The sequence below is a fragment of the Salmo salar genome, chromosome 28, assembly GCF_965601325.2.
Source record: "Salmo salar chromosome 28, fSalSal1, whole genome shotgun sequence".
In the NCBI taxonomy this organism is placed as follows: domain Eukaryota; kingdom Metazoa; phylum Chordata; class Actinopteri; order Salmoniformes; family Salmonidae; genus Salmo; species Salmo salar.
In genome coordinates, this window is record NC_138318.1 from 18,159,012 (window position 1) to 18,183,564 (window position 24,553).

The window sequence follows — 24,553 nt, forward strand, 5'->3', positions numbered from 1 at the left end:
ATGAGTCAGGCGCAGGAGAGCCGAGATGCGTGGACAAAGTATTTAATTCAAGAAAAAACACCAGTATAAACACAATACTATGGTGCTGGAAAAATACCGGTACCACGAAATAAACGGGAGTAATAACAAACCACGGTAACAATAATACCAGCCGTCAGATACAGCCTTACAATAAAACAAACACGCACACAAACATGGGGGAAACCAGAGGGTTAAATAATGAACATGTAATGGTGGAATTGAAACCAGGTGTGTAAAAAACAAAGACAAAACAAATGGAAAATGAAAAGTGGATCGGTGATGGCTAGAAGGCCGGTGACGTCGACCGCCGAACGCCGCTCGAACAAGGAGAGGGACCGACTCCGGCGGAAGTCGTGACACGTTTTTTTATATTGAATGAATGAGTAGGCTACCATTCTTTCCGGCCCCATAGTAAATAGCTTTAAGTTATGTTCATTTGATAACCATAAACGCACACACATAAATCTTACAATAAAGATGTCTATGTTTACCACAAGAGTCAATTTTCACTACTATTTTGTCAGGTCATAAGACACATTTAGAAGGAAAAGCATGAGACAACACTGGGGATTGTCAGTAGGACATTACTGTCCATGCCTAGGTAATTGTATAACATCCACTCTCTACTCCTAGTGGTTATATCCAGTGTCTGTTTGTCTGTCTGTCTGGGGGTGTTGGGGGAAAAGCCCATATCTGTTCTAACCAAATTTACTTTTACGTTTTGTCCATTTAGCAGACTCACAGTCAGTGCAACAACACATCACAATCATTTTAAGTAAAACGTTCCTCAATAAAACAGCTATCAGCAAAATCAGTGCTGGTAAGGAAAGACAATAGTAATATTGTATTATATTCTATTGTATTACATTCTCCAATGTTATTATCCAGATCTTGTAATGCCCTATAATAACAAAGCTACTATCGTCGCCTACTGGACAAATTCAGCCATTGGTTCTTTTGGTGCAGCAGCCAATCCGCGTTTACAGTAAAACACCACACTTCCTGTTTCGGATTAAAGAAAATAACGCAATTAATGGTATATTCAATCTGATATGACGAATGAATTGCAGTGACTTACCATACCGTTTATGAGAGAGAACACACGGTAAGTGACGAGCTATTGCTAACTTCTACATTTATTGCTGTGCTTTAGTGGTAAGCCTCCCTGTAACGCTTAAAGAGCAATGTCAAGCTAATATTTACTCAGTGCTAGCCAGGCCATTCATTGTATGTATAGTCATGCCACGTTTGTAATGTTCAGTGTCCTTTATGTGGTTGTAGATTTGCCGATGGCAGTAGTCAGCTGTTATGCAACAATTGCAGTCTACCTGCGATAAATTTAGCATGCCAACAGTAGACTACTTTGTAAACCAACCAAAAGCTTAGCTACTATGTGTCACGTAGGTGACCGATAATCTACAATGTATCAATGTTGATCATTCACCATCCTATTACAATGTAGCAAACGTAATTCATGTGACACAGTATTTTCTCAGTGAGTGACAACGTTGCAGTTTAGCAAGTACCGGTATCTAGAGACTGTCGGGTTAATTGGGCGAGTCACTAGACCAGATCGCAGTTTGCTTCAGGTAGTATACAGGTTTATCTCTCTGGCTAGTTTATTGATTGCTTGTGACAGGGGCTACAACTTGGAAGAGCACCACTCGCCCCAGGCATTACATAACGTATTGGGATCAGGATAGGCTGGAATAGGTTGAGGCTGGTCCGCCTAGACACTGGTGTAAGGTCAGTTTAACCTTTTACCCAGTGGGGGGGAAGTACTCAATTGTCATACTTGAGTAAAAGTAAAGATATGGTCATAGAAAATGACTCAAGTAAAAGTGAAAGTCACCCAGTAAAATACTACTTGAGTAAAAGTATTTGGTTTAAAATGTACTTAAGAATCAAAAGTGAATGGAATTGCTTATGTATCAGAAGTAAAAGTATAAATCATTTCAACTTCCTTATATTATTAATAAACCAGACGGCACAATTTTCTTTTTTACATTTATTGGTGGATAGCCAGGGGCAAACTCAGACATAATTTACAAACGGAGCATTTGTATTTAGTGAGTCTGCCAGATCAGAGGCAGTAGGGGTGACCAGGGATGTTCTCTTGTGTGAATTGGACCATTTTCCTGTCAAAATGTAACAAGTACTTTAGGGTGTCAGGGAAAATGTAGGAAGTGCATTATTTTCTTTAGGAATGTAGCAAAGTAAAAGTTGCCAAAAATATAAAAAGTAAAGTACAGATACCCCCAAAACCGACTTAAGTAGTACTTTAAAGTATTTTTACATAAGTACTATACACCACTGCTTTTACCCTTACATGGATAGATGGAATAGAGGCAGACTCTGTACTATAGCTTATTCTGCACTCCTTGCTTCCAGAAGAGAGATGAGGCAGGGCCATGGGCCATGAGGGAGCGCTGAACAGAAGGTCAGCACTGAGCATGCTGATTCACACTCACTGGCCTGCTGGCTAGCCTAGCTACATCACTGGACTGTTTTAATTAGAAATATGATTTCCTTATTATTAGACCAAGCAGTTTGGCTGGGTGTGTGCCTCTCAAGGAGGGTAATTTGAGGGAACTCGCTTTCTTGCTCTCTCACTCTCTCTCTCTCTTTTTCTTCCTCCATACCCCCTTTATACTCCTCCCTCTCTGTGACCTCTGCTATTTGTCCATCCTCCTCTTCCCCATTTCTCATCGCTCTTTCTAAATGAAAACAAGGCATCTTACTTTGTTATGTCTTCCTTCTCCCTAGGCCTGACCATGCCTGTGTCCCTGCTGTGGGCAGTGGATGTGTACGGGCGCGTTTACAGCCTGTCCACCGGAGGGCAGCAGTGGGAGCAGTGTCATGATGCCGCGTTAGAGTTTAAGAGGGTGACAGCCGTACAGCAGTGTTGCTGGGGTATTGCCTGTGACCACCACATCTACCTGAATGTCCACTCTAGTGATGTACCCATACGTTACCAGGAGGAGACATACGAGAACCAGGTACATGGCGTGTGTGTCCTCGGGACGGACAGGTTTAGGGTCATGAAATATTGTGTGGATGAAGGGCGGGTGGGTGCCAGACGGGTTGAATAAAGATTTTTTGTTGTTGTAAATTATTGTGCAAGTCATATCTTTAGGCTACATTGAGGTTCTTCTTTCATTATTTTTATCTGGTGTTAGTATGTAGCCCAAGCCTAAACTATAGGGCCTAACTGTAGCGTGCCAAATATACGGCCAAATGCTTTTGAAAAAGTTAACCTCGATCCATTGAGGCAAAAATGACAGTGTTGGAGTTTAATTCAATAAGAGAAAAGCTGCGAAATGGAGAGTTGAAAATAAATAGAAGGAGGGCCAGAACAGTATTCTAATGCTTGGGAAAGATTTGGTGGAGTGGCAAAAGAGGATGAAAACAGTGTCGGCTATGTTATGTGGGATGATTGTGAGGCGCTATACAAATTTGACAGTCACAAGACGGGAACCTCTTAATGATTGGTCCCTTTTTTTAAATTTCCGCCTAAAATGACATACCCAAATCTAACTGCCTGTAGCTCAGGACCTGAAGCAAGGCTATGCATATTATTCATACCATTTAGAAGTTTGTGGAAATGTGAAATTAATGTAGGAGAATATAACACATTAGATCTGGTAAAAGATAATACAAACAAAAAAGCATGCGTTTTCTATTTTTTGGTTTGTTCCATCATCTTTGAAATGCAAGAGAAAGGCCATACATTGAAATAGGATTCCTACTGTAAATTGAACACTGCTGTTAGATTAAAAATAATTCAAGCTTCCTGCCCATTTAAGACATGTCTATGTCTCGGAAAGTTGGCTGTTGTTTATAACGTCATTCTAGTCACATTATTGCATATTGAGTAACAACTGTCCCGGTTTAGGGACCGATCCCATAGAGGCTAAAATGGCACATCAAGGGAACTGTAGGCGACTGTTCAGATGGGTTAAATGGATGCAATAGTAGCCTAACTGAAATCTGGACACTGACTGTAGGTCTATAACCTTTCACATAACCTAATATAATATTAACTCTTGCAGAATTGAGCATTCCTTGCAGTACAATTATACACCAAATGTTAATTTTGACTCTCTGGAACAGGAGTGAAGAAATATTATAGATTTATTTTAGCATCTTGAGAGAATGAAACAGAATGAAACCGGTTAGTGACCGTCTGTAAAGATGCTATCTTTATCAGCATCATAAAAGCTGATACTATTTCAACCACATCAAATATGCATCCAAGCCGAACTGAAGTCTTATCAGCAACATGTTGGGTCTATTTAACAGCTTTTCATTTTCTTAAAACCGGTCAAACTGATTTTGCGCGGGAAATCTTTCCAGGTTTTTTTTTGTTATTGCATTTTCTCCCTGGTCCATAAACATCTTTGCTCCACTAAAGAAGCGGAGATGAAAGAGAACCAACTTTACCGACGTCAACTAGATTGAAGCATTCATTCTATCAATTTATGACATTATTCTGGCGATCAACTGTTTATTTAGTCTTCTAGGGCAACAAGTAATGACAGAAGAGAAGCTGCATGTATCTAATTATAGACAAGTTGACTAACAAATAGCCTACCAAAATGTTGGAAAATATAAGCAGAAACATAGGACTATCTAAAAAGGCCTGTCAAAAGATCATTCTTCCTCTGACTGTACACTGCATTTTCTATATTTGTGGGTTAGGGTTGGGTGCAGATTTTCACTTTATCATATATAGTCGGGCGTTTGCAGATGGGTTATTAGAAATTGCGGGCGGGTGCGGGTGTACAAACAGCTGACCTGCGCATCACTAGTGTGTGTGTGTGTGTGTGTATTTGTGCTTCTTTTGCACCTGCTGCATTTATGGTTCTTGTAACTCTCTCTCTCAGCGATGGAATCCCAAGGATAACTTCTCGGATCACTTGTTGCCGAGCGACCGCTGGCATTGGAGTGACATCACAGGGCTGGAACACCAACCCCTGGACAGTTTCCTTCTTCCCTCGACCAACTGGGAGTGGGAGGGGGACTGGTACGTCGATGAGAACTTTGGAGGAGAACCCACAGAGAAAGGAGTGAGTGTCTGTTGTTCTTCGCTATTTTTCTCACACTCTCACTCTCTTTCTCTGTCTTTTCGGTATCTTTCTCTCTCTCTTGTCTCCCCATTTTAGACTTTCCCTCTGTTCTCACCTTCTCTCTTTCCCTCTCTCTCACTCTCTCTTTCCTTCCCTCCCTCTATGTCCTTGTCCCTAACACCCTCACCTATGATGATTCATGTGTGTATGGATTTGTCTGTGCGTCTGCAGGGTTGGACCTATGCCATGGACTTCCCAGCCACCTACATGAAAGACAAGAAGTGGAACTCGTGTGTCCGTCGCCGGCGATGGATCCGCTACAGGAGGTACAAGGCCACAGACACCTGGGCCGAGGTGTGTATTTGGAGCAATATAATCACCTGTCACAACTAGGATGTAACTGTATGCCTCTGCTGTGAATGCTTTCTTCATGTACTGAACTGTGCTCAAAATGTACGTGTGTGTGTGTGTGTGTGTGTGTGTGTGTGTGTGTGTGTGTGTGTGTGTGTGTGTGTGTGTGTGTGTGTGTGTGTGTGTGTGTGTGTGTGTGTCTCCATCCATGCATGTGTGTTTTCGGCTGTGTGTACTACTCACTTCTGCCATCCTGCGTGCCTTGTGTGTGTTGATCCGTCTCTCTGTGTTTTTTAAAAACATTTTTTAGGGGTGGATCAGCTTAATATTGCGGAAAGAATATTGCTTCCATCAATGTAATTGTCTGCATCATTTCCAATCCCCCGTCTCTCTGTGTTGCCAGATCCCATCCGAGGGTCAAAGTGGTCCCCTGCCAGACCCCTTTAATGACATCAGCTGTGGAGGCTGGGAGATCAGTGAGGAGCCCAGGGGGAGGCTGTCTCTGTGGGCTGTCTCTCTACAGGGCAAGGTATTACACACACACACATATATATGCACACACACAAACACACTAATACATGCACACACACATGAATGGCATGGACACACGCACACACACACAGCTCAGAGGGCGAAGTCATATCTCCAGAGATCACAAAACACACACATTCAACACAAATGTATTCGTAAACGAACAAATCAATTTGATTGACTGATTGCCTGTGTGTGTTTGATCTGGGTCGTTAGGTGTGGTTTCGTGCGGGTATCCACCACCACAGCCCAGAGGGGGATGGCTGGGAGGAGGTGTCTCTGCCTGGGGAGGTGGTGCAGATCAGCTGTGGTCCAGGGGACCTGGTCTGGGCTGTGCTCTGGGAGGGACAACTCATCGTCAGGGAGGGCATCACCAGAGACTCCCCACAAGGTGGCTGGTTAACAGAGGAAGTGTGTGTGTGTGTGTATTCGTGTTAGAGAGAGAGAGAGCGCGAGAAGGAGAGAGAGACATAGAGAATGAGAGGGAGACCGCATGTTTGTGTCTGTTTGTGTGTGTGCAAGGGAGAGAGAGATGGAGAGAGAGCCTGAGAGTGTGTCTAATGGTGACTTTCCTCCTCTTCTCTCTCTGCCAGGCTCGTCCTGGGTGGTGGTGGACTCTCCCAACCCAGAGGCCGGGGCCATCCACGTAGCTGTGGGGGACAACGTAGTCTGGGCCGTCACCAAGGACAACAAAGTAAGACTGTATGAAACACTCTCATGTATGCTCTCTAACTCTTCCCTTGTCACCAGCACGTTCCTGATGATGATCTCTCTGTATCTGTCAGGTATGGTTCAGGCGTGGCATCAACTCCCATAACCCATGTGGTTCAGGCTGGATCGGGATGGTCGGGGAGATGGTCATGGTCAACGTGGGCCTCAACGACCAGGTAAGGATTTGATCAATGTTTATTACCAGACCTTGTAATAGATTGTCAGGTAAGTTCTCTGAGTGTGGTTTATAAGGATTCACTTGTCGCTGTCCATAGTGCTGAAACGTGTTTGGTCGGGCGTTCTACACAGTCAATGTCTGTTTGTTCTGACTCTGTCCAGGTGTGGGGTATCAGCTGTGTGGACCGGGCAGTGTATTTCCGTCAGGGTGTGACCTCCAGTGAGTTGAGTGGTAAAGCCTGGAAGGTTGTCAACGTGCCCCGAGACGGAGACATCAGGTCCCACTCCTCCGCCAGCATTAGCAGTCTGCACAGGTGGGCTGGGGACATGGACACGGAATACTGTGACACATTTCCAATGCTTGGGCAATCTCATCTACATAAAACGATTAGCCAAACGGTCTGCCGGCTGGGTGCTCTGTGTATTACTAATATCTCTCTCTCTCCCCGTCCCACAGTGCTGGTTGTTTCTTCAGTGATGAGGTCCAAGCCCAGTCTGTGATGAGTGAAGACTCGGACACAGAGGGCGGTCCACAGAGGGCGGTCCTAGAAGTAGGGGCATGCTCCTCCTCTCCTCCCCCCGAGCCCCCTCCCATCGACCCCAACGTCCCCAAACCACGCATCCCTAAGGTCACCAGCGACAGCTTCATCTCTGAGATGCTCTCCGACCGCGAGGCCAAACAGGAGGGGGCCACCGCTGCCACCACTGCCAATCCCTCTATCCCAGAAGAGGAAGTCGCTCTTGGGGAACCAGAGGCCAAGTGTCCCCCTCCGGCCCTGGTTCTCTCCCCCAGCCTGTCTGGAGGGCTTGGGGACCCCCAGTGGAGTAACGTGGACCTGGAAGAGACCCAGACTCACCTGGCTGTGGGGCCTGCCGCGGTGAGAGGGGACTCGCCTGACACTTGTAGTCTGTCCTCGGTGGCCACCTACACCCTGTGTCAGGGGGACCCGTATGGGGCAGATGAACACCCGCTCTGGGCATGGGTCAGTGGAGGAGGCTGTGGTGTGAACTGTCACTCCCAGCTCAACTGGTTCAACTCTGCCACAGGTGAGACACAGATACTGTAGATATTGTATCGCCTTGAAATTGTATTTCTCCTGTATATTAAAACAAGCCGAGGAATATGCAAAACTCCAACTCGAAATTAAACCAGAATACAAACTTCTGCCTGATGTGACAGTGTCTCTGCTTTTTCCTTGTTGTTGTTGAGCCACTGGAGTGTTTCCTAACATGTTGTTGATAAAGTTCGGACCTTTTGTCTTATTGTCTCTCCTAGCCCTGGCGTCATCAGTCCAGTCCATGAGTCTGTCCATCAGTCCAGCCCAGACAGCTGCCTGGCGGAAACAGATCTTTGAGCAGCTCAGCGAACGCTCTAAGAGAGAGATGGACCACTTTAAACACTACGAACAGGCCATAGAACAGGTACCAACAACTCTAACGTTTACAAATGCTTTTTATGGTTGCTTGCCTTCGTTTAATGAGTTTTGTTTATGACTTGTCCTTGTTGTATAGACGTTGATTAGTCTCCCTCCCTCCCCTCCTTCTCTCCCTCCCTCCCCCCCTCCGTCCCAGTCTGTGTGGGTGAAGAAAGGGACCATGCAGTGGTGGAGGGACTGGAAGCCCCATAAGTGGGTGGACGTGAGGTTTGCCCTGGAGCAGTTCTCAGGACCTGAGGGAAACCAGGACGGCATCCTCTTCCTCTACTACAACTTCAACGAGGAGAAGAAGGTGAGGGGCCGGCCACAGTGCCTCTGTATGTGTGCCTGTGTGTGGGTGTTTTCTGTGATGAGTTATTTAGTCCTCGTTTTCTCCTCTCTCTCCTCCTCTCCCTCTTTCCAGTACCTGCATGCGTTCATCAACGAGGTGACTATCTTGGTGCCGGTGCTGAATGACTCCAAACACACGTTTGCCATCTACACAGCAGAGAGAACCAAACAGAGGTGGCCTATCAGACTGGCTGCTGCCACTGAGGTGGAGATGCACGACTGGGTAGGTTATATGATCACTGTCTTCCATCTGAACCTGTCACAAAGTACAGTGCTCCATTTTCACAGAATCTCATATGTTTTATTCATAAGCAAATGTCATGCTAAATTCTGGATGGCGAAAGGGTTATGCCACAAAGATCCAGATATAACAATCTTTTTAAATGAACCTTTTAAGTAGTACGACTTTGCTTCTATGTAGGGTTTATGAAGACGTTGCGTATGCTATATACATCCTTTTATAAGTTGTAGTTTGGTAAAAGTGGGGCCTTAATGTCTTGACTACGTCTCTCTGTACCCCCAGCTGGCCCTGCTGAGTGTGTCGTGCTGTGACTCCCGGGGGATCCAGGGTCCCCCCTCTAAACAGGCCATCTGGTCAGTCACCTGTAAAGGAGACATCTTTGTCTGTGAGCCTTCACCTAGCCTGGAGGCCTGTCCCTACCCCACACCATGCGATCAGATGTAAGACACGTCCTCTGGGCTGTCATCAATGCTTTATAAAGGCTTGAGAAATGAGACCTGTGAATACAAAGCTGCAGTACATCGTGAATGAGTTATTTGTGGATAAATAGATATTTATTGATCAGATATATGCACTTACAACTGAATAGTCTTAACCGTCAACCAACGTTTTATCAGTCACTGGAAAATGGTATACTTTTCTTTCTTTTGTCACTAACCACACGTTGCTCTGTCCTGTCTGCCCTGTCTTCCCTGTCTTCCCTGTCTTCCCTGTCTATCCTGTCTGCCCTGTCTGTCCTGTATGTCCTGTCTGTGTATGTTTGCAGGTTCTGGCGTCAGGTGGGGGGCCACCTACGTCTGGTGGAGTGTAACAGTCTGGGCGTGGTTTGGGGGGTAGGCTACGACCACACTGCCTGGGTCTACACCGGCGGTTATGGAGGGGGAATCTTCCAGGGTAAACACAAATAGATATACTGAACATAAACCTACTGGACTGGACTTAAAGAATATGCTAAACATGACCAAGTACTGTATAGCCACTAACAGGGAAACTAAAATGGCTGCGTTGCGTGTGCGAGCATTGGAAAATAAATGAACGCGTACATGTTATTCAATCATTTCACCCAAACAGCTCACGCGCGTCAACGAACATCTGCATTGCCGAACGCTAAAGTAGAACTTGGTTCTATTTGAGACGCTCAATGCGCTGCTAGTCACGCCTCTCCCACCTACTCATTGGTTTCCATGAGCATACAAACCCATGTGGGTGCTTTAAAGATGAATGAGGAGAGATGATTTATTTATATAACCTTATTTAACTAGGCAAGTCAGTTAAGAACAAATTCTTATATACAATGACGGTCTACCCCGGCCAAACCTGGACAACACTGGGCCAATTGTGAGCAGCCCTTGGGACTCCCAATCACAGCCAGATGTGATACAGCCTGGATTCGAACCAGGGACTGTAGTGACGCCTCTTGCACTGAGATGTAGTGCCTTAGACCGCTGTGCCACTGTGGATTAATCGTCAGAGTAGAGGAACACACCGTTTTGTACGACTCGGCAGTCAGCACCTTATTATTCATGTCAGGTAAAATAACAACCCAATGTTTATCTCCCAGGACAAATTAGCAAGCTAGCTTAATGTCCATGAATGTTTTATTTTGTGTTTCGAACTGTTCCCAAATTGATATAGTTGGTTCACATTTAGATTAGGTATTTTTTACCTGTGTGTCATGATCGCGTCTGGTGGTGATAGACAAAATCAACATGCGGAGATAAGCGCAGGGCCAGTTTGGTCAGGGTGAAAAGGTATTTATCAGCTCTACTTGATCTCAGCTCCTGACTATAACCTCTCTCTTGTCTTTGTCAGGTCTGGCCAGCAGCACAGATAACATCTACACCCAGACAGATGTGAAGTGTGTTTACATCTATGAGAACCAGAGGTGGAACCCAGTCACAGGTTACACCAACAGAGGCCTCCCAACAGACCGTTACATGTGGAGTGATGCAACAGGACTCCAGGAGTGTACCAAGGCCAACACCAAGCCTCCATCCCCTCACTGGACATGGGTGGGTACCGCTAAGCAGGACAAAATATGTCCATTTCACCCTCAATAGAGAGCAATAGTAATGACAACTTTTTTTGGAGGCACTAACTCTGCCATGGCTCGTTGGTCAAAGCTTATGGGGAATTTTTTGGGATAAAAAAAAAAGTTTTGGATAAATAGAAAACAATAAGGTCTGTGGTAAACAGGTTTAGGAGACCGTAAACTTTTTTTTAAACGAGATTATCTTCCTCAGCCAATTTTTTTTAATCATTTATGTAATCAAAACAAGCACATTAAAGGCTTCATAATTCATAAAGGTTATGGACTACAAGCTGGCGAGCTCTGTGGACAATATCACATTTGAACTTTAACTAAACATGCACACAGTAGCAGTCGATGTCTAAAACAGACACGGGAGGCAGATGGCTGGAGTCTCACAATATTTATTCATCCAATAGGGGAAGGCAAGAGAATGGTCGTGGACAGGCAAAAGGGTCAAAACCAGTTCAGAGTCCAAAAGGTACCGAAGGGCAGGCAGAATCAAGGTCAGGCCAGGCAGGATGATCAGGCAGGCAGGAAAGTAGTCCAGAGTCAGGCAGGGGTCAAAACCGGGAAGACTATCAAAAAAGAGAATAGCAAAAGGAGTACGGGGGAAAACACGCTGGTTGACTTGACTAACATACAAGACGAAATGGCACAGAGAGACAGGAAACACAGGGATAAATACACTGGGGAAAACAAGCGACACCTGGAGGGTTTGGAGACAATAAGGAGGACAGGTGAAACTGATGAGGGTGTGACACTTGTTTTGCTAACTGCTCTGTCTCTTATCAGGTAGCAGACTGGACCATTGACTACGGGATCTCCGGGGGGACAGACCGAGAGGGTTGGCAATACGCAGCTGATTTCCCAACGTGAGTGTACCTAACCTTCCCCAATACATATTCATTGGTCTATCTATCACATCAAGCTGAATCTTTTCCCTGCTTGAAAGCAACCATAATATTTGTTTACGTCACTGTCCTGTATTTTCCCTCCTTCCCTCTGTATGTACTCTTCCAGGTCGTATCATGGCCACAAGACCTTGAAGGACTTTGTTCGTCGTAGACGATGGGCCAGGTACTGTATGTTACTACACAACAATGGCTCTGTTCCCTCATCACTGTTTGTTTAGTCAGCACACAATAATAATAATATATTTGTTTTCTATCGCGCCTTTCATTACAAAGAGAATCTCAAAGACGCCGTAAAACCGAACAAAACAAACGTGGAGATCTGGCAGGTCTTGGGCGATGGTCTTCCGCAGCTTCAGATGAGGTGTTGTTGAGCAGGGTAGTTCAGAAAGGCTGGGCAGTACTTCAGTGGATGGAGCTTTGATGGCACAGAGAGGGAGCAGTCAGTTTCCTAGACCGGCCCGGTGCTGTTCATCAGGCACCTCATTCGTTGTGTACTCCTCCTCCTCTGGAGGTAGACTGGATAGTCCAATACTGAAGTGTAGCACCCACCTAGGTGACACAATGGTCTGGTCTGCCTCATTCTGCCGACTCAGTACTCTGTTTAAACAACCCTGGATTTGCGCTCTAGGTAGAAAAATGGCCCGTAAGCACATATCTAGGATCAGCTTTACTCTACCTAAATCCTAACCTTCGACATTGAGGGAAACACAATAACTGACCTTAGATTAGCTCTAGGGCAGAGTTCTTCAACCCTGGTCTTGGGAACCTACAGGAAGTGCATGTTTTTGCTCCATCCCAGTACTAACACACCTAATTAACTAGTGGTACACTGGTCTAGTTGCGACTTATCTCCTATTTTAACAACCCTTGTAAACTACATGGAACATCTCATTCCAAAATCATGGGCATTAATATGGAGTTGGTTCCCCTTTGCTGCTATAACAGCCTTCACTCTTCTGGGAAGGCTTTCCACTAGATGTTGGAACATTGCTGCGGGGACTTGCTTCCATTCAGCCACAAGAGCATTAGTGATGTCGGGCACTGATGCTGGGCAATTAGGCCTGGCTCGCAGTCGGCATTTCATTTCCTCCCAAAGGTGTGCGATGGGGTTGAGGTCAAAGCTCTGTGAAGGACAGTTAAGTTCTTCCACACCGATCTCAACAAACTATTTCTGTTTGGACACAGCTTTGTGCACAGGGGCATTGTCAAGCTGAAACAAGAAAGGGCCTACCCCAACTGGGCTCCTGAATGGTGCAGCGGTCTACGGGGCATCACTACAGACCCTGGTTCGATTCCAGGCTGAATCACAACCAGCCGTGATTGGGAGTCCCATAGGACGCCACACAATTGGCCCATTGTCATCCAGGTTTGGCCGGTGTAGGCCGTCATTGTAAATAAGAATTTGTTCTTAACTGACTTGCCTAGTTAAAAAAAGGTTAAATAAAAAATATTAAAACTGTTGCCACAAAGTTGGAAGCACAGAATCGTCTAGAATGTGCGATGCAGTGCCGTAGACCGCTGCACCATTCGGGAGCCCAGTTTGGGGAAGGCCCTTTCTTGTTTCAGCTTGACATGTATGCTGTAGCTTTAAGATTTCCCTTCACTGGAACTAAGGAGCCTAGCCCGAACCATGAAAAACAGCTCCAGACCATTATTCCTCCTCCACCAAACTTTTAAGTTGGCACTATACATTCGGGCAGCTAGCGTTCTCCTGTCATCCGCCAAACCCAGATTTGTCCGTCGGACTGCCAGATGGTGAAGCGGGATTCATCACTCCAGAAAACGTGTTTCCACTGCTCCAGAGTCCAATGGCGGCGAGCTTTACACCACTCCAGCCAATGATTGGCATTGCGCATGGTGATCTTAGGCTTGTGTGTGGCTGCTCGGCCATGGAAACCCATTTCATGAATCTCCCAACGAACAGTTCTTGTTCAGACATTGCTTCCAGAGGCAGTTTGGAACTCGGTAGTGTACCAAGTACAGACGATTTTTACGCGGTTCAGCAATCAGTAGTCCTGTTCTGTGACCTACCACTTCGCGGCTGAGCAGTTGTTGCTCCTAGACGTTTGCACTTCACAATAACAGCACTTACAGTTGACCGGGGCAGCTCTAGCAGGTCAGGAACTTGACGAATTGAGTTTTCGGGAAGGCGGCATCCTTTGACGGTGCCAGGTTGAAAGTCACTGAGCTCTTTAGTACTGCCAGTGTTTGTCTATGGAGATTGCATGGCGGTGTGCTCAATTTTTGTACACCTGTCAGCAACGGGTGTGGCTGAAAAAACCGAATCCACTCATTTGAAGGGCTGTCCACATACTTTTGTGTGTGTGTATATATAGTGTATTTCCTCTGACAGGAAGTGTAAACTGACGACCACAGGGCCGTGGCAGGAAGTCCCGCCCATCCCGTTGAGTGACGTGACCATCGTCCTGTGTGGAGCTCAGAGCAGTGTTGAGCCGATCCCTCTGTGGGCCATCAGTAACAAGGGAGACGTGCTCTGTAGACTGGGAGTCACCCTACTGACTCCTGCCGTGAGTCTCTCACACACACACACAACATGTAAACACACATGTTCACTGTGAATACGCACACATTGTATTTGATAACCGAAGTGGTTGTGTGTGTTTCTAGGGGACGTCGTGGCTCCACGTGGGCACAGACCAGCCTTTTAAGTCTATCTCCATCGGTGGGGCCAACCAGGTGTGGGCCATTGCCAGGGATGGATCTGCCTTCTACAGGGGCTCTGTGTCCTCAGAGAGCCCTGCAGGTCAGCCAGAGAACCACGCAGAACCCACACTCTCTGACAGAGCCCAGGGTTCTCCCTTCAGTCTTACTGCTAATCAACAGTTCAGTTAGTCACTCAAATGTATTTCTAAAGCTGTTTTTACATCAGCAGTTGTCACAAAGTGCTTTACAGTAATACTGTAGCTCGATGTTTCCTTTCTGGAGGAGCTTACCTCTCTGGGCTCTGGTTCATATCACAAGAGATGCACGTTATGATGAAAGTAGACTAGTCACTGGCTGTTTAATGTACTATTGCCCCCTGCAGGAGATTGCTGGTACCACATCCCCTGTCCTGGAAGACAGAAGCTCCAACAGGTGTCTGTAGGGAGAACGTCGGTCTACACTGTCGATCAAAATGGTACAACAGAAAATCATTTCCTGACTTACTATGACACTTGTCTTTATTATCAGCTGTCTATTAGTTGTGCCATCTCAATAATTTATTTTTGTCATGATTTTAATGCTGTGCTCTCCATCCAGGTAACCTGTGGTTCAGACAGGGCCTGACTCCCAGCTACCCCCAGGGATCATCATGGGAACACATCTGCAACAATGTACGCAAGGTCTCCGTAGGACCTCTGGACCAGGTGAACAGAACCTACAATCTAAAGCCTGGGTGGTTGTGTGTCGTCGGCAATAATGAATCATAATGACTTTCTCTTTTCTCAAAATTCAACGCTGTTGACATTGCACTGTGTTGAGTAACTCAACCCTTCTCGTTGTGTTTGTGTAGGTGTGGATCATAGCTGACAAGGTGCAAGGCAGCCACAGTCTGAGCTGTGGGACAGTCTGCCACCGTCTGGGGGTTCAGCCCATGGAGCCAAAGGGACAGTCGTGGGACTACGGCATTGGGGTGAGACCCTTTAAGCTTCCCTCTGACCCTGACCCTAACCCATCAACGTGCTTCTGAGACACCAATGACTTTGAAGGTTTTCTTGGTGTGGGGCTGTCTGACTTTCTCTCTCCATCTGTTATCTCTCTCTCTCTCTCTCTCTCTCTCTCTCTCTTCCTCTCTCTCTCTCTCTCTCTTTCTCTCTCTCTTCCTCTCTCTCTCTCTCTCTTTCTCTCTCTTCCTCTCTCTCTCTCTTTCTCTCTCTCTTCCTCTCTCTCTCTCTCTTTCTCTCTCTTCCTCTCTCTCTTTCTCTCTTTCTTTCTCTCTCTCTTCCTCTCTCTCTCCTCAGGGTGGCTGGGACCACATCACTGTGAGAGGGAACTCCATTGAGGCCCCTCGTGTCCGCATGCCCTCCCTGACACCCTCCCTAACGGACCCCCTCCGCCCCCCTCCAGCCCGCAGCCTGCTCCCTGTCATGATCACGGAGATGGAGAACAGGAACGCTGTCAGGTGTTAAACACACGCACCCACAGTACTTGCTAGTGGACACTATCTCTGTTCTGTCTTCAGCCCAACTCTCTCTTCAGATACGTCACAATGCAACTACCCCACCATCCACACTGTACTGTAGCTCCCAGCTCCAGCCTCAGCTCTTCTGACCTATCACCTGGCTGTGTTAAAAGACCTTTGAACCCTATCTCTGCGCCCTCAGCTTGACTTAGCCAATCACCTTCTCTCTTCACAGCTAGCAGATCATGTTCAGTATTTCCCACATAGAGCACTAAAGTCGTTTTTAAACCGTGTCACTGAGTCTTTGAACATTGCGTTATTGTAATTTAAAGGTAGACTCAGTGAAATGACGTTGCCACGAGCAGCACCGCAAATATTCAGATGAGCGAGATGCAAGACTCTCTCACACAGGCACACACAGTATCTGCGCATGTACACAGGTTCGCTTCACGCTGGTAGTGGTAGGTACGGATCGCTTCACGCTGGTAGAGTGGTAGGTATGGATCGCTTCACGCTGGTAGTGGTAGGTACGGATCGCTTCACGCTGGTAGTGGGGTAGGTACGGATCGCTTCACGCTGGTAAAGTGGTAGGTACGGATCGCTTCACGCTGGTAGAGAGTGGTAGGTACGGATCGCTTCACGCTGGTAGAGTGGTAGGTACGGATCGCTTCACGCTGGTAGAGAGTGGTAGGTACGGATCGCTTCACGCTGGTAGAGAGTGGTAGGTACGGATCGCTTCACGCTGGTAGAGAGTGGTAGGTACGGATCGCTTCAAGCTGGTAGAGAGTGGTAGGTACGGATCGCTTCACGCTGGTAGAGAGTGGTAGGTACGGATCGCTTCACGCTGGTAGAGAGTAGTAGGTACGGTTCGCTTCACGCTGGTAGAGAGTGGTAGGTACGGATCGCTTCACGCTGGTAGAGGGTGGTAGGTACGTATCGCTTCACGCTGGTAGAGAGTAGTAGGTACGGTTCGCTTCACGCTGGTAGAGAGTGGTAGGTACGGATCGCTTCACGCTGGTAGAGGGTGGTAGGTACGTATCGCTTCACGCTGGTAGAGAGTAGTAGGTACGGTTCGCTTCACGCTGGTAGAGAGTGGTAGGTACGCGACCAAAACAAAGGAAATTGACCCACTATGCTGTTTACTTTCTGCATCTACTTCATATGAGTCTACGTTTAAATCTGTGCTCTTAAGATAACTTTTTGTTTTATTTATGGTATTTGTTTGGTTGAATGTTTTTTATGTGTGTGTTTGGTGTGTACGGTATTATGTGAGTCGATTTTGTTTGTTTATGTTATGGTGGTAATTGATTTATCTTTTTAAAATAATATATGTGTTTTGGGGGGGTATTCAATGTGATTGGGGCGACGTTAAGATGGGTAAGAAAGCGTCACTGTTGGCCCAATTATTTGTGACTTATTCTAAAAAGTCTGTATCAGGAAGTTACAGTACTTACTACTTTGTACCTGCTGGCAACAGGTCGAGATTCTACTGGAGTCACACCAAAAACAATAAGGATTTATTTAACGAGAATAATTTTTGTTATTAACGTTTGATAACACATGATGCTTTTACAGTTCTAGGCCTTCCCCCTGAATGGTTTGTATCTGTGATGGCCACAGTGAAGAGTTTGTATGCCCATGTATTTTTGACAGCACTCGAAAAGAAAGTATATATTCTTCTTTTCATGAAAAATTTGCAATGTGTAGTTCTACACTGGACCGAAGTGTGAATTGCTTGGAAAGTGATGTCTTTGCGGGGCTTTAAAGTGTATCTGTTTATTTCTCAGGAAAATAAGAGTTCTCCTAAACGCTATTATTGGCATGTTTTTGACCTTCTACGATTGTAGCAGTAATGACTGACAGGCAACACACGTGAAAGGCTTGGTGGAAAGAACAAATAAATATTTTTGTTATAAATCTGTATATGAGTATAGTATAAATGTTTTAATGGGGATATTTCAAGGTTGGGTTATTGTATGTTGCTATATAAAAAGGTAAAATATTAGTCCTATGAACTATTATCCATAAACCACAAAAGCTGAAACTAGCAAATTTGGGCATTAATTGATCTTACATGGAAACCATAAGCCAATACCTATCGCTGATATACTGGAACTACAAATAATTGATTGTACAGAAAACTGTATGTCTGTGAAAACTCTCACTGTATCTTCCTATGGCAGTTCCTAATACAAAGAGGGCGTTGTTTGATAATGTTTCACTTACTACTGTTAACTGTACAGGCTTCATCCTAAAGGAGCGGCACATGCTTGTCATGCTGTGGTGTACCCCTTCACATTCCAAGCTTTAAGTGTTAGGTCTAGAGGAGGACTTGTCCGTTTTAAAAAATGATTCCATTGTTTTTATTGATTATAATGTCAATTAAAATACTATAATCAGGTACTATTCTAACCCCAACAAGGCTGTTATTGATGTGTGTATATTTCTTCCTTCCAATAGTGTGCATGGTCAATGTCCTCTCAATAAATGTGATTATTGATAAGGAAGATTATTGTATTTATTTTATTCTCATGATCCAAAACTCTCATGATCCAAGACTCAGAACTCAGGCTACAAATATATTACAGTATAATTCAAACACACATTGTAAGAGCAACATAAATATGTCTTCAATATCAAATTCACCTGTTACACACACCACTGTTTTTATAAAATAACCCAGAGCTTTTATCCAAAGTGCCTTACAGTCCGGCATGCATACGTTTTACATCCACGTGATCCCGGGAATCGAACCCACTATCCTGCCGTTGGAAGGACCATTTTACAGATCTGTAAATACACTTACAAGATACCATTGCAGTTTGGAGATGGTCAACACATCAATTCTGACACGTACAAATATATATCTCTGCAGAGCCTGTGGGTCTAGTGGTAACTCTGCCGGCTTCCCCACCGAAGGCATGGGTTCAATTCCCTGCTTCAACCCTTCAAACTGTTTTCCCCACCTATATACAGTATACATATATGTATCTACAGTCATAACGATTCACACTTGATTTAAATGATGGTGTGTTTTCTTTTCCTTACTTAAAGAGTGCAGTATTTGACTAAAGTCTGTAGGACCAGTCTAGGTAAGCATATCCTTGTCCTCTATGTGACTGTTGTGTCCAGAGGCAGTGCTCAGCAGGGAAAACAAATATTGGTCCTAAAAGGTTGAAAACAAGTCTTCATCTACAGCAGGGGTCTACACAGCTTGCGGCCCCTGAGGGCCACAGTGTATGCTGTTTTTTAGGTAGAGAATGAACTATACTTTGACAATCAGTTATTTTACATTTTTGACCAATTAACTACAGTAATCAGCAGTTAGAAAAATTCATGAAAATAAAAGACAGTGAAATGAAACAGATTAAATGGCGCTGGAATGTTCTTCGACTTTGGTCGGTCAGAAGTCTGTCCACTCTTGGTTCTCACCACCAATCAGAGTCAGACTCCAAGTGATATGTTTTATCATAGAATACCCAGAGGACCGTCTGTCACTATTCATGCTAGGCCTATGTCTAGACTGGCAAAGTCCACAGGTGCTTTGCTTCAGCCAGCCAGTCAGGTGGGAGGATGCTGTCTGTCTGTCTTCACTTATACTCCACCATTATGTTTCTTAGAGTTAATGTCAAGGGTATGGTGCTAAGAATCACCTCCCACCACTGTCTCATAGAGTTACTGAGTCAAGTTCTTGTATGCTCCATTTAGTGCATGGTGATGTCAGGTATGTCACTATAGCTCACTAGCTTGGTGGAGTATAAGGCTGCATCTCAGATGACACCCTTTCCCCATTCAGTGTACTACTTTTGGTCATAAGTACAGTAGCAATGCACAATATGGGAGATAGGGTGTCAGTTGAGATTCGCTCCCCAAGTCAAGCATGGATGCTCCAACCCTTCGGCTGTGGAGTTAGCACCTGCTAGCTGTTAGCTTTCCTGGCTAAAGCTGTGAATCTGGGTGAGGAACTGAGACAGGCTCTCCTCCCCATCCTCCTCCAGGTGCTGCTGGTAACACTGGAGCAGTCTGGCAGCGCTAGCCTCTGTCGGTGTCTCCCCGGGGGGCAGGCGGGCGCTGGACATCCCCAGGATGATGGTGGTCAGGGACTTGATGTAGTTCTCAGCCAGCGTCAGCGTCTCGATCTTGGAGAGCTTCTTATCCATTTTGACATGCGGGATGGCCTCTCTGAGGGCCTGGAAAGCGTTGTTAAGTTTGTGCATGCGCTGGCGCTCCCGCTCGTTGCTCTCCAGCCGCCGGACGTTGCGTTCTTTGTTGCTGTTGTGAGACCGTCGGCATCTGTGGGGGTTGTGGGTGGCACCCCCTTCTCCTCTACCTTGCTCGCGGTCCCCGCCCCTCAGGACCCCCCTCCAGGAGCCTCCGATACGGACCGACGCCTCAGAGCCCTCCTGTTCGCTAGAGCCTGGTTCACTGGTGTCACTGGTCTCTGGTTCGGGGTCTGGCTCAGTCCAGGGTTTTCTGGATGACTTAGCGGCCTTCCCTTTAGACTTCATCCTTCAGCCTGATTCAGTTACCTCTCTTCCTCACACTGCCAAAAGCTTTGAAAGATGACAAAAACAACAACTGGTTATAGAAAGGGCTTATCATGGAAGAAATAAGCAAACAGAGGGCAGGGCCTTTACCCTGAAGGCTACAGTGTTACAGTTGAGTTTAAACACTCAAGTTGGAATATCCGGCTTTTTGAGTACCATTTTATCCCCTTCCAATCTCCTGGCTTAGATTTGAGTTATTATTATTACTCATAAAAACCACTAGAAACTGGCAACCCAATGAAGTTATAAATGCTGATTACACTGTAATTACATTGTAATTAGCTAATGGAACTAATCCTGCTGTTTATGATCAATAAGCATTTTACTGTACCATTTACATCCTGTATCCTGACGAATAAGCTTAGATTGATGAGTAATGATGAGGAATACCTGCATAATATGCTATTTTACAGTAAGACAGAAATATGGCCATTTTATCATTGTTTTTATTCGCAGTTTTAAATCAAGATTTAACAAACACCGCATCTATCTAATCAGCCAGTGTGTGAAAACACCATAATGTTGGGTGTGTAATCTCCACCTCTCTTATCCTGCTGCAGGCTACCCAAGGCTCGAGATAATACCCGACTCAAGGTTACTCTCTTATAACAAACAGAGGCCAGAAAAGAACAGCACACGTTTGGTAGAGAGATTTTCCCCTGTGTATGCCATCTCATAATTTAAAACCTCTTAAGGATCTACGGGATCGGTGTCCCTATACCGGGGCGGTTGTTGCTAACCTGCGCTAATGTGACTAGAATGACGCTGTAAGTAACAGCAAACTTTCCAGGACATAGACATGTCTTATAAGGGCAGAAAGCTTAAATTCTTGTTAATCTAACTGCACTGTCCAATTTACAGTAGCTATTACAGTGAAGAAATACCATGCTATTTGAGGAGAGTGCACAACAACAAAAACCTTTTATCACGGCAACTGGTTTGATACATTCACCTCTGAAGGTAAATAATGTACTTACATTCAGTAATCTTGCTCTGATTTGTCATCCTGAGGGTCCCAGAGATAAAATGTAGCATAGTTTTGTTTGATAAAATACATTTTTATATTCAAATGTAGGAACTGGGTTCTACAGTTTGAACCCCTGCTGTCTATACTGTTATGCTTCATCAGATGCCATTCATGTACCATGGTAACAGGTGAATACACTAATAATAATACATGGGATTTATATAGCGCCTGTAACGGTTGTCATCGGGAATAGAGGACCAAAACGCAGCAGGAATGTGGATGCTCATCTTGTTATTTATTTTAAATAAAGAGAACACCAAAATAACAAAACGAAGAACGCACGAAAAACAAAACAGTCTTGTCAGGCTCACACAGGCAAAACAAGAAACAATCTCCCACAACACTACACCAAACAATTACCCATATATAGGACTCTCAATCAGAGGCAACGAGAAAGCACCTGCCCCCAATTGAGAGTCCAACCCCACATAAACCTACACATAGAAATACCACAAACCAGAAAGAACATAGAAATACAAAACATAGAACATAAACCAAAACCCGGAAATAATAAATCTAACACCCTACTACATAAACCATCCCCCCGAAACACATAAACAAAATACCCTCTGCCACGTCCTGACCAAACTACAATAGCAAATAATCCCTAAACTGGTCAGGACGTGACAGCGCCTTTCAAGGACTCAAAGTTTTTTACTGCAAGTGGCTGTTCTGCTATACTACACCAGCAAATTCAACAAATAATAAGTATATCAGCCTAATCGAAGTGTTAATAATTAAAGTGTTTGAACTTGCAACAATGCTGGGATTATTACTAATGCGACTTGGCGCATCCAATGGCAATGTCTGCTTTAGGTATTACGCCGGGAGCCGTCTGCTGATTTGACAGCTCCAACGCAGTTACACCTCTGACACCCCGTAAATAAAAACAATGAAACTGATATGCAGTTGCCAGTTATCGCAAGTTAAGGCAGAACTAATTGAATCTAGCCCTAAATTGACAACAAATATTTCCAGTGCATTTTTAAGGCATGTCATATTGACCAACAACTCAGTGTATCAATATAATAAAACCTATTTTATATTAGCATTTAAAAGTATACATTTGACCTTTTTTCTGAAGTTATTATCTTAGTTCTGAACCAAGTACCAGGACATTTTAGCCAAAAACCTGGTTGGCTCTGCCAGGAGGCTGAAACTTGGCCTCAAGTGGATCTTCCAGCCAGACAATAACCCCAAACACACATCAAAATCCACAAAGAAATGATTAATTGACCACAAAATCATCATTTTGCAATGGCCATCTCAGTCTCCGGACTTGAACCCCATTGCAAACCTGTGGTTTGAATTGAAGAGGTCAGTCTATAAGGGCAGGCGAAGGATATCAAGGATCTGGAAAGATTCTGTATGGAGGAAAGGTCTTAAAATCCTCACCATGTGTTCTCCAATCTCATAAAACATATTAGAAAAAGGCTCAGGACCATTATCCTTGCAAGATGAGGTATTAAAAAGTGTTGAAAACATAGGTGTCAATATCTTTTAGAAAAAAATATATTACTTGTTCATAAAAGTATTTCTCTGAGCAATTGTATTAGTATAAAATAATGTCATTTCATTTTTTTGCATACAATATACTGTAACTCAGAATTTGTATGATTTATTTCATACAATCTTTTTTTGATAATCTTTATCAAGAGTGCCAATCATTTGGAACCTGATTGTATGTTTAGATGCATGGAGAATGTTCTACAAGTCAATAATTAAAAAAATAAAAGAGAGGTGGCAAGTATATTTACTTTAGGGCCTCGAAACCCATTCTTTGTCAATAATTGGATTTAAACAAAACTTCTTAGGCTTGTAGAGACACAAACCAAGCATTAGCATTGTTACTTTGTTCCCCGGTCTCCCCTACTGTATAAATGTTGTAACTCTCTCATACTCTCTTTCTCCCACGCTCACCAATCATTTACATAAAGTAAATAGTTAGCCTTCATCAATTTGAGAAAACAGTGAACATCTTAAATAAATACAACTTCATTGGATTTCAATAAAGACAAAAGGGAATAAACAACGAATTGACATTTTAGTTACCTTTAAAAATGAAAGTAAGATGCCTGTGTATGTAGAAGAATAGTTTTCACCGTGAAACATCAATAATATCCTCAGAATTAAAGTTTCGGTTGAGTGGAAGATGCGTCTGTCGTTCTGCTCCAAGGATGAAAGATAACTGTCGCATGTGAGGTACCTGTCGCTGCTGTAATGTACACGTTGCGCTCGCTTAGCCAATGGGAGTGCGCTCAGACTCCGGACGTGGTCATCTGTGCCCGTGCGTAGCCAAAAGCCTCGTTTACATCTGAGGCTATGAAGCTAACATGCTTAATTTGTCCTGATCTTATCAACATTCTGATTGTGCCCACATTGAAGCCTTTGCAGCTACACCAGAGGAGGCTGGTCAAAGGAGCTATAGGAGGACGGGCTCATTGTAATGGCTGAAATGGAATAGTTGGGAACGGTATTAAACACATCAGATATATGGAAACCACATGTTTGACACATTCCATTTATTCTATTACAGCCATTATAGCTCCTCCCACCAGCCTCCTCTGATCTACACATGGTAGTAAAATGTATCTCTCTAGCTCCATCCACTGTGTCCGCATTGTGACCAGATATCCTGGCCCCTCCCTGTACGCAAATTATGAAAATTATTTGAAAGACCACTCCAGAGGTGGTCAGTAAAATTAAATGACAATCATATCAAAATGCATATTTTAAAAGTCTACACCTGTCTTTAAAATGTGGGCACAATTAGATTTTGGACAAGATCAGGACAAATTAGGTTTTGTCTAGAAGGGATACAGCTTTTGTCACAATTTACTTTTTGTAGCAGGTTTAGGAGAACCTATGCAGCAGGTTAGGAGAATGAACGTAGCAGGTTAGAAAAATCAGGTTAAGGTTAGGAAATGGGTTAGCTAAAATGCCAAAAAAACTACTTTGAGGTCAATTTGACAAAAGCTGTATCCCGTCTAGACATGACTGACAAATGGCGCATGTTAGAACCAAGTATAAACAGGGCTAAAAC

The 24,553-nt window shown here is 44.5% G+C and overlaps 2 protein-coding genes across 3 annotated transcripts; one reads left to right on the top strand and one right to left on the bottom strand.

Annotated features, from left to right (window-relative positions):
* The first annotated feature begins 972 nt into the window (after positions 1–972).
* On the top strand, positions 973–18,443 carry LOC106589579 (tectonin beta-propeller repeat-containing protein 1). 2 transcript variants are annotated; one of them, XR_014383038.1, is made up of 25 exons: positions 973–1,126; positions 2,788–3,020; positions 4,908–5,090; positions 5,322–5,444; positions 5,845–5,970; positions 6,189–6,363; positions 6,566–6,666; positions 6,758–6,859; positions 7,023–7,174; positions 7,318–7,907; positions 8,137–8,282; positions 8,433–8,588; positions 8,700–8,849; positions 9,150–9,307; positions 9,634–9,761; positions 10,680–10,879; positions 11,692–11,771; positions 11,920–11,976; positions 14,167–14,341; positions 14,442–14,577; positions 14,860–14,952; positions 15,075–15,181; positions 15,328–15,447; positions 15,776–16,561; positions 16,594–18,443. XR_014383038.1 is itself a non-coding variant. In XM_014179721.3 (24 exons), the coding sequence occupies exons 2-24, from the start codon at positions 2,796–2,798 to the stop codon at positions 15,941–15,943; spliced, it is 3,651 nt and encodes a 1,216-aa protein (XP_014035196.3). In that variant the 5' UTR covers positions 973–1,126; positions 2,788–2,795; the 3' UTR covers positions 15,944–18,443. The 2 variants fall into 2 exon arrangements, 1 of the variants encoding a protein (XP_014035196.3); XM_014179721.3 differs by having other exon boundaries at positions 15,776–18,443.
* Positions 18,444–23,885, bottom strand: LOC106589580 (class A basic helix-loop-helix protein 15). Its single transcript, XM_014179723.3, has 2 exons — positions 23,563–23,885; positions 18,444–20,489 (listed from the first exon to the last, which is right to left on the bottom strand). The coding sequence occupies exon 2, from the start codon at positions 20,442–20,444 to the stop codon at positions 19,863–19,865; it is 582 nt and encodes a 193-aa protein (XP_014035198.1). The 5' UTR covers positions 20,445–20,489; positions 23,563–23,885; the 3' UTR covers positions 18,444–19,862.
* Positions 23,886–24,553: the final 668 nt, after the last annotated feature.